The following is a 13,751-nucleotide window of genomic DNA, read 5'->3' on the forward strand; positions in this document are numbered from 1 at the left end:
TTCTAACTTATTGTATTAGTAACACTGAAGAATACAAATGAACACCCAGTATCGAGGCTTTCTGAGCGACATAGTAACCATCCTCCATACATTTCTTTCTTGTTTTTTTCGACGAGAGAGGGGTAAATTACAAGATTCATACTCATCGATTAGCTACTTTTCGTAGTCGGCTACTAATAATTCCTAGACTGATTAGCAATTTAACAATCCAACAGGTTACTATTAATTTGTATAAATAGAGAACAGCTTCATCAATACTAATATATATATAATAAGTTTATTTATTAACATAAATACTTCATTCAATTTATGTTCTGCCATATGATTACGAATAGAATAAAAATGAAGTTTCTCATGAGTTTTTTAATTTCTTTCAAATCATTCCCTGAAAATGATATCCAAGTATATTCTGAATCTGCATCAATAAAAGGAAGTGAAGGAGAACAACCATATGTTCGATTTAGGGCTCATCCAGATCGGAAGAATATTTTTAATATTATGTACTCAATACCAAGTCCTAAAGAGATAATAGAAAGAAAGATATCTGTTGCCTGTTGGTCACCAATGTTTAAGGTCTGTTGAGTATTAGCTTTTACTTAAAATAAAATATTCTGAAATGAATAGTATATAAGGTGAAATTTATAATAATGCTGCGGTTTTGTTCGTTCATAATAATAAAGAAAGTGTAGCGACCTTGCTACTTATCTGTTGGTCACTACTCATGCTGCCGTTTGACTGGTACACGACGCTATTAAGCTGCCGCAACGTGAACAGCTTCAGACTCGGTTAGAGTTTGGTTGAAACTTCCATTCAGACTTCCATTTCATTCCAATCTCTCCTCTATCCTCTATCTTTTCTTCCTTTCTCAAGGACCTACAGCTAGTTCTTGTAAGACATAATAGACTGTAGGAAGTGAAGTTCCCATCCTGCGAATATTTACAGTTACTTCCCGTTAGCTTGTGAATTCATCTCTTGACTTGCTCCCTGACTCCTAAGAACAGTCATTTCGAGGCCTTCTGCCTCGACAAAGGTATGATAGTGAAATAGAGGTTTATTTACTTTCAAGGATGTTTAATATGTTATATGTCATAAGACTATACTGTGTGTTCATCCTTATTATCAGTGTTACCAATGTAAGAACGAAAGTAGGAATTAGGCGCTGGCCAGGATAGAATTGAAAGGATAAACGGGAAGAGGGCATGGGCGTAGGCAGAGAGGAGCCATGATTTTTGGAATCCAACAAAAGAAAATAGTGAATTTATTTGACAGATGATTTCTTTCTGGAAACATCCTAGAAATAGGAAGGTAACATTGTTGAGTTGACATCTCTAAGGATCACAAGATCACAACCACACCTTTGAAGGGATTATCCATCTTATCAAAAGGTAAGATTAAATGAGCACAATTATTCATCATATACTTATATATATAAAAATAATGGTGGAAACGAATGAAAAAAGAACCTTTTTTAGATTTCATACTTCCTTTATAACCTACTGTTTGCTAGTTTAATACCACGGAACCGCCTCTAGACATCACTTCATGGAGGGAAATGGCTGAATGCTGCCTCGTTTCGCATGGCTTTCGCGTTTCCATTCTAGTCCCGTCTTCTAGTCATCTCTTCCTTTCTCAACCTTTTGAAGACGACTGTGGTAAATCTCATCATTGCGTTTTAATGCTAGTCTGAGCGTAGCATATGGCTTACCACGTTTTCTGGTGAAATGTGTCCTCCACACACTCTCTCCAATTCACTCCTTTCTGCAGCAAAGCGAATGCAAGTGAAAAACACGTGCTCCGCTATTTCCTCGACAGTCTGACATCCAGGGCATTCTGCACTGTTGTCCAGTTTGAATCGGTACTGGTAGGCTCTAAAGCATCTATGTCCGGTCAACAATTGGGTTACGTAAAAATCCACCTTACCATGCTGGCGGCCATACCACAAGCCCTTATCTGGTATTAACCTACGAGTCCACCTCCCAGAATCTGCAGCCTCCCAACGCTGCTGCCACTTGTCAATGGTTATTTTTCGCTGTTCTTCTCTGGAAACGTGAGAGCGCCGTCCATAGTGCCTGCTTCTTTCTTCAACAAGGAGTTCCACAGGCGGCATTCAGGCTATCACGCACACCGCTTCGTAGGAAACATTTCGAAAAGCACTAACCGTCCTTAAAGAAACTCTGCGATAACTGAAACTGTCTGTCTCCTGAATGATTTGGTAACCATCGCTTCTTTCCAAATTGGAGCGCTGCATATAACATAATGGAAGGGAGAACAGTAGCAAGAAGTCTTTGGTTACTTTCTCTGGGACCTCCAACGCTTGGTATAAGGCGTGACAAAAAGGATGCTACTTTAGCAGATTTGGCGCTGATATACTCCGTGCCTTTTCCTCGGCTGAAATTTTCAATTCACATTCATTCTCTAGCATTAAAGTGAATAAAACGTCATCAAAAGTTTTCGGATTCCACCCATTGGTTCTCCATCGACTACTCTTCTTTCTTGTAGGCGTATCCAGGGTAATCAATATAGCATGGTGATCACTGTTTGTATAAGATCTACAAAGCTTCCAAGTAACGACCAGTTGTATGCGTCCAATGACAAACGTCAAATCTATGATAAATAATATTCCAGACTTCAGCTCGTTGATTTGTTATCCTACTTCCTCATTCAGTTGCCCATGCGTTGAAATCACCAGCTATGATCGCTGGCTTATCGCAACTAGCCTCTAAGACAATCCAATCCAACAAATTCGCAAAGTCTTCGATTGTGATACTTGGGTAGGCGTTACAGCTAAAGATGTATCCGTCGTTGTTCTTCACCCATACAAAGCTGGAGTGCGATGTAGTATTCACTTCCTGAATAGCTTGAGAATCACAGGCCCAAATAGCAGTGTGTGTGTGTTTTTTTTTTTTTTTTTTTTTTACGAGGGTCGGTGGAAATCTTCAAAAGACACGGATAGGCCCGTACCTATCCGTGTGTGGGATTTTTACCCACTAAAACCACCGCCCTACACCTGTTCATTCCTCTCCACGGGACCGCCGCTAGGCATTACTTCATGGAGGGAAATGGCTGAGTGCCGCCTCGCATTCTTCGCATGGTTTTCACGTTTTCATGCTAGTTACGTCTTCTCGCCCTCTCTTCCTCTCTCAGCCTCTTGAGAACGACTGTGGTGAATCTCTTCACTGCATTCCAATGCTGGTCTGAAAGGAGCATATAGCTCACCACGTTTTCTGGAGTGATGCGTCCTCCACACTCTCTCTCCAATTCACTTCTTTCTACCTCAAAGCGAGTGCAAGTGAAGAACACGTGCTCCGCGGTTTCCTCGACAGTCTGGCATCCAGGGCATTCTGCGGTGTTATCCAGTTTGAAGCGGTACTGGTAGGCTCTGAAGCATCCATGTCCGGTCATCAATTGGGTTATGTAAAAATCCACCTCACCATGCTGGCGACCATACCACTTGGCCACATCGGGTATTAACCTGTGAGTCCACCTCCCGGAATCTGCAGCCTCCCAACGCTGCTGCCACTGGTCGATCGTTATTTTTCGCTCTTCTTCTCTTGATAAGTGCAAGCGTCGTCCATAGTGCCTGCTTCTTTCTCCAACAAGAAGTTCCACAGGTGGCATTCGGGCTATCACACACACCGCTTCGTAGGAAACAGTTCGAAAAGCGCTAACTGTCCTTAAACAAACTCTGCGGTACACCGAAACTATCTGTCTCCTGTATGATATGGTAGCCATCGCTTGTTTCCAAATCGGGGCTGCATACAACATAATGGAGGTGACAACAGTAGCCAGAAGCCTTCGCCTACTTTCTTTGGGACCTCCGACGTTTGGCATGAGACGTGACAGTAGGGATGCAACTTTAGCAGATTTGGTGCTTATATACTCCGTGTGAACATTAAAGCGGAGACGTGCATCGATCATGACTCCTAGGTACTTTAAGCAAGACTGGGAACGAATTTCGTGCCTACCCACTGTTACAGTGATAGACTCAGTCTGCTTCCTGCTAGTTACTAGGAGAACTTCGGTCTTGTGATCTGCAAGTTGTAGGCCTACCGAAGACAGCCAACCTCGGACCGTAGCAACAGCCTGGTTAGCGATGAGGCAGTGTGTGTGTGTGTGTGTGTGTGTGTGTGTGTGTGTGTGTGTGTAATGGGCTGAGGTCCCCCCTTGGCGAGATCCTGCCTACTCCCATGGAAGAGGATAACCAAAAGTGCACCAGTTTTTCGAAGTTATCATAGTACTAGAGGGAGCAAATATTCTAAGACATTGTTAAAAAAAGAATTATGTTAGAGAAAGGTACAAGTCTTTGAACTAAGTGTGAGGGGGACTAGTATTGAAAATCACTCACAAGTGATAGGAAAGGGAGGCTGAAGTAGCAACCCCAAAACATAATTGTTAACCGACTGGAAGATCACCGAAAGGACTTGACGCCTTGTCGCGACTGAGGTATATTATATTGGATCGACGTACCAATAGTAAATGTATTTGGGTTCATATAGGAGGTTAATAATGTTAGAACGAAAAGTTATTCTAAATATAATAATTGCGATTGAAGGATACAATATTGCCTAAAAAGCCGGTAATGACTAAGAACAGTAGTCTAAAACTCCTCATATTTAAGGAATTATTCAAAATTTTACTGAATAAATATCCTTAAGTTTTCCATGTTAATATTTATCTTTTAGATCTACAGTAAAAAAGAAGATCATCATTTTCGAACTGAAAAGAATGGTGGGAAAACTTGGGCAGCCTTCTCGGTAAGGCATAAGTTGGAAGATATGAAACCCGAACAATTCAAAACAATTTTGGCGAAATCTGTTGAATTTTATTTTAATGAAGATTCAAAATACTTGCAAAGGTTTTCTACATTTGATAATTTTTATAGTCCATATATTTTCGTTGATATTTATAAATATTAGAAATTATCATGACATTATGATAAAAATTTCTTGTTCTAATTTAAATATTCTGATGTATTCTTTCTTACGCTTATCTAACTTCATAAAGTATCTAAAGTAGATTATACAGTAATAAGTTTAACTACCTTTTAAACCTCCTGACTCGTACAACAAAAACACGAGATTGAACGTTAAATTTAATCATCTATATGATTATTGAAATGAATATTATATACATCTAGCAATAAATTACTTTTATCGTACACTTTAAAATCTTGGAGGAAGGAGTATAATGGAGGGGGTGAGCTGGTAGGCGAGGCTTATGTCACACTCCAGGGGCGTGGCAGATAAGTAGGTTTAGATTATAATGGCATTCCTGTTAATCTTTACGTAAACTTAAGCCACAAGTTCTCCCACTTTTTGGCTTCACCTTTACTTTGAAGGAGAGTAGAGTTATGCCATTCCCCTGTTTAGATTATTTTAAGAAGGGAGGTAATGGTGCCTTAAACCTCTTGGAGTTAGAAGTATATTGGAGGGCATAGTAGAGAAGTGGAAACGTTTCTCCACCAGCCTTCTGTTTCAATTCAGATTTCAATGGTGGACATTGTTATTAATTTTGTTACGACACTGCTATCAGCTGGTCTATACTGTTACTACTAAAGCCACCAAAACCGCTTTGGCCCGGCGTAGCGTAGTCTACCAGCTAGCACGGAAACTACAACTGTCAACAAGCAAACGTCGTATATTAATATTCGTTCTATACTTATATACAATTTAGTTTCACACATATAACAACTATATAAGATATTGTGATATTTATAAATGTATGATTTGAAATAAGATTACAATAGAATCTTCTGTTCCACTGAAAGCTTAAGACGTTAACTCTCAGTGCACCGAGCATCACTAGATGGCGTTTAATTGCCCAGAGAGTTGATTAGTGGCAAATTGGAAGGCCTCAGCGCGAATTTCCGCCTAACGGAATTCTCCTGCTAAGGAGGCAGTTTGAAACAGCACTCATAGTGGATTAGTACATTCTTGTGCTATTTTTTGGAAATGTATGTTGTATTTTATTATACTCTCGCTCCTCTCGGTCTTTCTTCCTTCCTATACCTTCTCTCCTATCGAAAGGATCTTCGACTAGTACCCAGTCGGAACTTACATTCCCCTTCGTGCCTGCAGACTAGTAGATTGCATAGCAAAATTTCCTTCCTTTAATGACCTGCTGCTAGTACCCAGTCAGGACTTACATTTTCCTTCGTGACTGCAGACTAGTACTCTGTTCTATCCGTTTCTATCCTTCGAGGACTTACAGTTAGCACCCGTAAGACATCCTGTTCAGCCATCTGCTAACCAGTAACCTAACCTGTACGATGAACACGCATTGCCGAGACCTTTTGGCATAGAGAACTATCTAACACAACCACCTCGGCAACCTGAGACAACGAAAACCTGAGTTCCAGCGGCCTGGTCAAGTCCCTAATTTTTGGCTTCACTATTGCTTTGAATGAAAGTAGTGTATACCATCGCTTATTAGACTGTTGTCATTAATGAAATAATATGAGTTTGTTCAAATTTTCTTAAAAATCTCCTCCTCTGGCCTAAGAGTGTACTGAATCAAATAGTTAGACTGGAGAGTGGATGACGTCCTCTGAAAATAATGATAATAAAAAAACGTAGTCAAACTTTGGACTAGACACTCAATGCTACTAGAGAACAGGTATGCACGAATGTGCTTCAATAGACGAAGAATATGCATAGAAGAAGTATGCAAGAAGTTGCCATTGATTTTAACTAGGCCTTACAAGTTCACAAGACTAGCCTCAGCAACTAATAGTCTCAATGAACTAAATGAGGTCTATAAAACAGGAATGCAAAACCCGACAAGACCGATACAAGACCATAATAGAAAAAGTGGAAAATCATCTTCTGTCTCTGGACATCAACAGAACTGTAAATGCAAATAATAACTCAGTCTACAGAACCCTCAGCCGTCTAGATTTTTCTCCTGAAGAGTATTTTAATTTTAATACTTGTATGCAAACAAACGCGACTTGTCAGCTATTTCAGAATCTCTCACACGCCATAAATGTATATCTGCAAAATAAATCGTACATAATACAAGATGAAGAAATCTGCAGTACCTGTAAACAGTATATGTTTAACAGCCTACACCATCTTCTCCAGTGCTCATCATCCAATGTATATAGAGAGAGGTACCTGCAACAATATATATCCGATTCACCTCCTTTTGTTGATGTAGAGAACATTCTCAATATAGACAGTATCGAGAAAGAGAATCATTGAATTATTTTTACAAGAAGTTATGTTCTCTAACAAATAAATAAATAAATATTGACTGAATAAATAGTATGATTTGGTTGGTTGTTTTTAAATGAACGACTCATATATTTCATTGTATAAATAAGACACTACTGATAGCATCTTCAGGAAAATCCCCCTTTTTCCTGTGGTTTCTGTTTCTTTCGTATATTGGATTAATGCCAATCTTTTCCAAGATATTGAGATCGAGGTAACAGAAACAAAATAGTATCCGGTGAGATTGAGATTCAATAGAACCAGTCGCTTGGCTCTAAATTCTTAAAAGAAGAATACTTTTAACCAGAAGTTATGTTCTTTAACAAATAAATAAATAAATATTGACTGAATAAATAATATGATTTGGTTGGTTGTTTTGAAATGAACCAACTAGACAGATGAACAAGTAGGACACTACAGAATCATTCGATAAAAAGAGACTTTCCTTCCCCAGTGGAAAAAATAGAAATATACCTCATGGCAGAAATGGGCAAAAATTAGCTATAGATGAAACTAATAGCTAAAGTTGTCATGGAAACGATATTTATTTATTAATGGTTCATTCATAAATAAGGGTCATATCCATGGAAATTTTAGTTATTACTTTCATCTACCTCATGATCATTTCTGTATTTTTATACGGCTACAATTGGGTTGTTATTTGCCAACATGTACCTAGATCTTATGTTTTCAATCATTGGAAGTCAGTGGGTATTGGAAATGAACGACACGATTGTAGGTTCATCTTTTCCTTTCAGCTTTGTTCCAGCACTATTTTCTCCAATATATCACTCCACCGGAAGTATAATGACATAACTGCAAACTCCCACTTCCAAATCACAACTGAAAAATGTCTGGTTATTCTGTCGGTGAGGAAGTAAACACGTATGCGGGTTTCAGCAAGAGATCTTTCCTCACATGGAAAATATGCCATAAATTTTCTATTATATTTAAGTCAGGAGACTATGGAGGGAAATGAAGTTGTTGGCGAATGTTAAATATTGACCACTCTTTAGTTTTGTTTGCTGTATGTTTCGGATCATTATCATGGAAAAAAAATATACACAGATCCCGGAAGTTGATTCGAACATATTAGATAGGACATCTGCACTAACTCCTGAATTTTTTATAGCCTCAATTTTGATTTTTCTTTTCGTCCTCTCATTTACTTTCTTTGGATATCCTGGACGCCGGTTATTTGCAGTTTTGCCTCTTTCTAGAAATCTCTTAATTACGAAGAAGGATTGCCTTTTTTGTGTGTTATCTTTCTCTCCCGCTTTCGTGGTAAATGAATCTACATTTAAATAAATAAACGGAAAAATATAACTTTTTACGGATAGTTTAAGATCTCTTTAGATTTTTTTTTATCCCAGTTTTGAATACATAATTATGTTTTTCATAATACAATCCTAAGTTAAATGCAATTTACTTAAAGTAAGGAGTATAGTAAATTAATTAGATATTTTTGTTCTTAAAATGATGAAATTGAAAATTCAAATAATTATTATTGTGCATTATGTTTTGCAGATTTAGAAGCGAACAATGGGGAGTATACTTGCGTTCCAATAAACCTAAAGAAATTAAATTTACGCCAGTGTGTAGTTATAGAGACAGGCCAATTAAAGAAGCCGGAAAACTGGCCAGTCTTCGAAGCCTTGCGAGCGATAAGAAAAAAGGAAATGTTAATTTGAACAAGAATAAGATAGAAGCTTTCAAAAACAAACTGTAATAATTTAATCAGATTATTGATTTTTTAGACAGTCATAATTATGTTCCATGTAGTATATTTCTAGCCATAAATCCATAAAAGTTACGGCCTCAGTCAGCTGTTACTTCGATGTCAGCTGACTGAGGATATCAGCTGATCGAATGTATATAAAGAGATATACCGAACCCAATAAAGCTTGTAAGTTACAGCAGTTCAAGCGTGTTAGATCTTATTCCTTCTTCTATTTTTTGAAAAAAAAAAAGCTCATTTGTTGAATGTGCTCAAGATCTTATAGAATAAGGGGCTAGAGAGGTGGAGGCCCGAATGGAAGTAGAAGAGCCAGGGTGGACCCAGATAGAATACCAACGGCCCAGACACATGCCCAACCCTTGGAGAAGGAGAGAACACGTGGAGTGTAGAAGAGAGAAAGCTAGCAGCCAAGAAAATAGAAGAAATCTAGCTAAACAACCCTAAGCTAAACCCAGAAAGAATATTCGGCGGGAGTACCGCAAGTGCAAGGGGCGTTGTCCACTCATGAGATGCTTTGAATGGGGGAATAAGGGGCACATAGCCAAACAGTGCCCATACATGTACCGAACAAGAGATGTGGGCCTGGGCGAACCAATGGAGATCAACGCCCAACAAATACGGAGAAGCCACCGTAGGTTGAGTAGATCTTCAATTGCATCTAAGGAAGCAATAGGAGCATCAGAGACCGAAGAAGAAGTCGAGGAGCCACGGAACCGAGGTAGTCAAGGGGACAAGGTTGGAACAAGAGGATGGAAACGAGGGAACAGAGGAGAATAGAGGCGAGGGGCTGGAGAGAGGAAGACGCGAGACATCTGAAGGAGATGTCGGCTGAGGGGCGACCGTACACTGCTGAAATATAATGTGAGGGAGAAGAGCGGCGGTCTTCCTATAATAGAGATAGCAGGAGTGAGGTGCCTAGTGGACACCGGCAGTTCCAACACCATCAGAAGCTGAACAAGAATACCATAGACGAAACGTATCCGATCCCCAGCTTTGAAGACATTTTGGACAGGCTGAGCGGGGCGACGGTATTAAGCATATTGGATTGAAGGCCGGATTTCATCAAATCAAATTGCACCCTAAGGATCAACGTAAAACAGCATTCACATTCGGGAGAGGCCACAATGAATTTAGAAGCTGGCCGTTTGGCCTCAAAAATGCTCCCATAACCTTCCTGCGCCTGATGGAAGAAAGTCAGAAACAACCGAATTTTTTTTTTTTTTTTTTTTTTTTTTTATGAAATAATCTCCGGTGGTTACCTGGAATAGTTCAATAACTACTTTTTATGGCCATTTAATGCTCCTGTTGTATAGTGTAGGTAAACATTTGCATTATGTTCTAACAGAAAATGTACATTAACTCTTGAAAAAATAAACGTATTCTCTAAAAGACGTAATTTTGACGGGAGTGTACAGAAACGAAATAATCATGCAGAAACTTTTAAGGGGTAAACTTTTAGCTTCGGAATATAAAAAACGAAAAAGAGTAACCCTTTCTATGTAAATGCGTTTGCACCGCATCTGGCACAGGACACCATATTTCAGTAACATTACGTTGCCTTGTTATGTAACAAAACTTGTACTATATAATCCTTTAAATTTTACTAAGTCACATATTTAAAATAGTTGTAATACATCAGGAGTTTATTGGCTATTAATTTCAAAATATATGTAATGAAAAATAATTTTGTCTGGAACATTTGTCTCCTAAGAATGAATACATGGTTCACTCGTCAACAAATAATTATTGTCTTCAATCATGGAAGTGCCAAGGGTAAGAGAAGGTATGAAGAAGATATGTGAACAACTGAAGATTGATTCAAGCAATTAGAATGACGACATTAAAGAAAATAAGACAGATTGATTTATGAGATGTACGGTGCATTTGCAAAGTAATCTTGTTGTGGGGCATCTGAGACGAAAATAAGATGAAAGAAAATAAATAGAATTTTTGAAGTGATACACAAGAATATTATGGGGAACTTTATTTCGATGAATATTGCAACCTTCACATAACCGCTTAGGAAAATTATCGCCTTCCTACGTTCCCCTGGTTATGATGACCTAGTTGGGCGGTTGCAATGGCTGATAAGCAATGTGTTCGCAACTTAACCGAAGGAAATATATGAGTTTCCTTTTCAGCTGCAGGGCCTCTTCGAGAGTTACGTAGCGAACAGGAGGAAGGCGGTAATTCATTGAGTTCCTCTTGGAGGTAAGGTGCGGCAGTGCATCATCTCGTGGATGATGAAGTCCTGACGCTATTTCGTCGGTATGGTGAGAATCTGATGCAGCTGGGCGGGTAAGTGCCGTGAGTGATTTTGCATAAAGGTAACATTGAACGAAATGTAATTGGTTTTATTAGTGTTTAGTGGAGTAGGCTGATTAGATTTTAGGATTTCAGGCTGAGGCAGGTGGGTAGGTTCAGGTTAACCACCAATTGGGGACCTCTTGGAGGTGCGCCGCAATTGTGAGGGAAATGGAAGACAATTAAATAATTGTAAATTATTATTGGTAAATACCAGCGAAATGTCGCTAGCGTAACTAGAATCTGACGCAGCTGGGCGTTTTGATCCTGGAGTTTCGTCTTGGACGAAAATATTTTCTAATGAAATGTCGTTAGATTTATTAGGATCAGATGTAGCGGAACGATCTGACTTTAGTGATTCAGGCTCTTGGAGCCCAGTAGGACCATGAGGACTGTTAGGAGACCCCAAAGAAGAGGGTAACTGTTGTGAGTGAGTTTGTATGAAGGTAACTTCCAACGAAATGTCAATAAGTGGCTCTGGCACAACTGAATGGACAGAATGTTTTTTGTGTTGTACTACTAAGTGGTACCACATCTGTGACCACTATCGGCGGTAAGGGAGTCTTGGTTCCTTCTGGGTTTGTTTTCATCAGACGTCTCACGTCTATTGGCCTGACAGTGGTTAGTACCGCCTTCACATTATCTATAGTTTCCTGAATATCCAGGTTTTTAATAATAAATTTATTTGGAGGTTTCTGCGCTCTGCTAAGGTGTGGGTGGGGAATTTCAGTTCATGAAGCCCCCATTTCGTTGTATGGACCTCTGGTTTTTGGACCTCATCCTCAGGGAGGATGTCCTTAAATATGAAGTAAAGAGGCAGGGACTGGAAGCGCTACCGGAGGAACTCCGAGAGAGGATCGCCGAGACTCCAACTGTGAGACTATGGACTCCAACGGCGAGACTATGGACAAAAATGCTGCAGGAGGATTTAATAGAGAAGTGGAATAGACAGTGGGTAGCAAACCAGGAGGGCGCTACTCTGAGGAAATTCTTCCCCACCGCACTTTCTAGATTGAAGGATAAGTGGGTCCTCCCGGACTATTGGGTCTCACAGATCCTAACAGGACACAGGGGGTTCCAAGGAAAGCTGCATAGCTTTGGAAAGAACATCGACCCTCGTTGCCCCCGTGCGGAGTTCCTGAAACAGCAGAACAAGTAGTAGTAGATAGCTCCGCCATGGAAGGACACCAAGCCAGGCGGTCAAGAAAGACCGGAATTTTCGCCCTCGTCGAGTCGGACCTCCCCCGTTTGATGGAAGAAGAAAATTATCCCTTCTTCATGGAGTTCATTTACGGGTGGAAGGAGGTGGTGGGCCCCACTCATTTCACAATGAGTAGGGCTTGACCACCGCAAATAAATTAAAAAATAAAATAAAAAGGGTGTTCTGAGGAATGGAATCACGGAACTTTAGGAATATTCAAATACAGTTATGGATTTGCGTGTGATGTAATTATGAAATATGATTATTCTAGGAGAGGTTTTGGTCGAAGGTGACTCCAAGGTTTTTTATTGTAGGATAAAAGTGAATCAGTTCGTTGTTAAGGAAAAGAAAGGGATAGTAAGGGCGGTAATAAATGAAGCGCTTCAAATCAATGAGAATGACCTTGGTTTTTTTTTCATTTAAGTTCAAATCGTTGTTTAACGCCCATGCATTAATGCTGTATATATCTTCTGGATGACCTCAAGCAACTCGGAGGGATAGAAGGCTAGATAGATCTGGATATAGTGGGAAGCATAGGAAGCATGGTGCCCATTTTAAAATATAATGTAATAGGAGGTAATACCAATCTCTCAAGAGAGGTAAACGTTTTTGCAAATAGTTTTAGATTAGAACGCACTGAAAGAATTTTGTTTACATTTACTTCTAGGTGCAATTTCACTGGACAAAAGGAAACATCCTCATTAAGTCTCTATTTGACCCAGCTGCATAAACTATTAAGAAAAATTATGAAGCGGTGATCATTATCATGTATGCGTAAATTTTTCGAAACTGGAGCCAATAAAAAAATAACACTGTCATATTCCTTGTTCTCTACTCAAAATTAGTATGAATTAGCTCATTACAAATTCACAACTCTTTTTGATGAGAAGATAGTTGACCGTGAATAATATATATGAGGAGAAGATGGTTTGAGGGTGCGGTCAGAGAGAGAGAAATACTTTATTTATCTATGCTGCCTAAATACATTAGGTTGCTATCTCACACAGCATACTTATCAATCCGTAATCGGACATATACAAATTACACATACATGGTATAATCAGAAAAAAAGAGATACAATAATAAACAATTCCCCCCCCCTACAGTTTCTTTTATAATCCACTTCGGTCTGTACAACAAATACAAATGTTTCATTCATTCCTATTTTTCTTTCTCATTTCTGCTCCTCCAATTTCACCCTTTCACAATTTTTCAATTCACCCGATCAACATCAACATTCGCTCTCTGGAATCACCCTCCTAGATCCTCTTCAGTGACCCGCTAAACAAATTCA

The 13,751-nt window shown here is 39.2% G+C and overlaps 1 protein-coding gene across 2 annotated transcripts in view; it reads left to right on the forward strand.

The window, feature by feature from the left end:
• Window positions 1–319: 319 nt before the first annotated feature.
• LOC106691378 (uncharacterized) overlaps window positions 320–13,751 on the forward strand; it is a gene marked incomplete at its 3' end in the record, with an annotated part of 21,135 nt that continues 7,703 nt past the window's right edge. The window contains 3 exon segments of one of the 2 annotated variants that reach the window (XM_014437121.2): window positions 320–573; window positions 4,683–4,855; window positions 8,742–8,939. In XM_014437121.2, the coding sequence (XP_014292607.2) occupies window positions 322–573; window positions 4,683–4,855; window positions 8,742–8,939 (623 nt within the window). 2 annotated transcript variants of the gene reach the window in all.

The sequence above is a fragment of the Halyomorpha halys genome, unplaced genomic scaffold (assembly GCF_000696795.3).
Source record: "Halyomorpha halys isolate HHAL.00 unplaced genomic scaffold, Hhal_1.1 Scaffold2306.1, whole genome shotgun sequence".
In the NCBI taxonomy this organism is placed as follows: domain Eukaryota; kingdom Metazoa; phylum Arthropoda; class Insecta; order Hemiptera; family Pentatomidae; genus Halyomorpha; species Halyomorpha halys.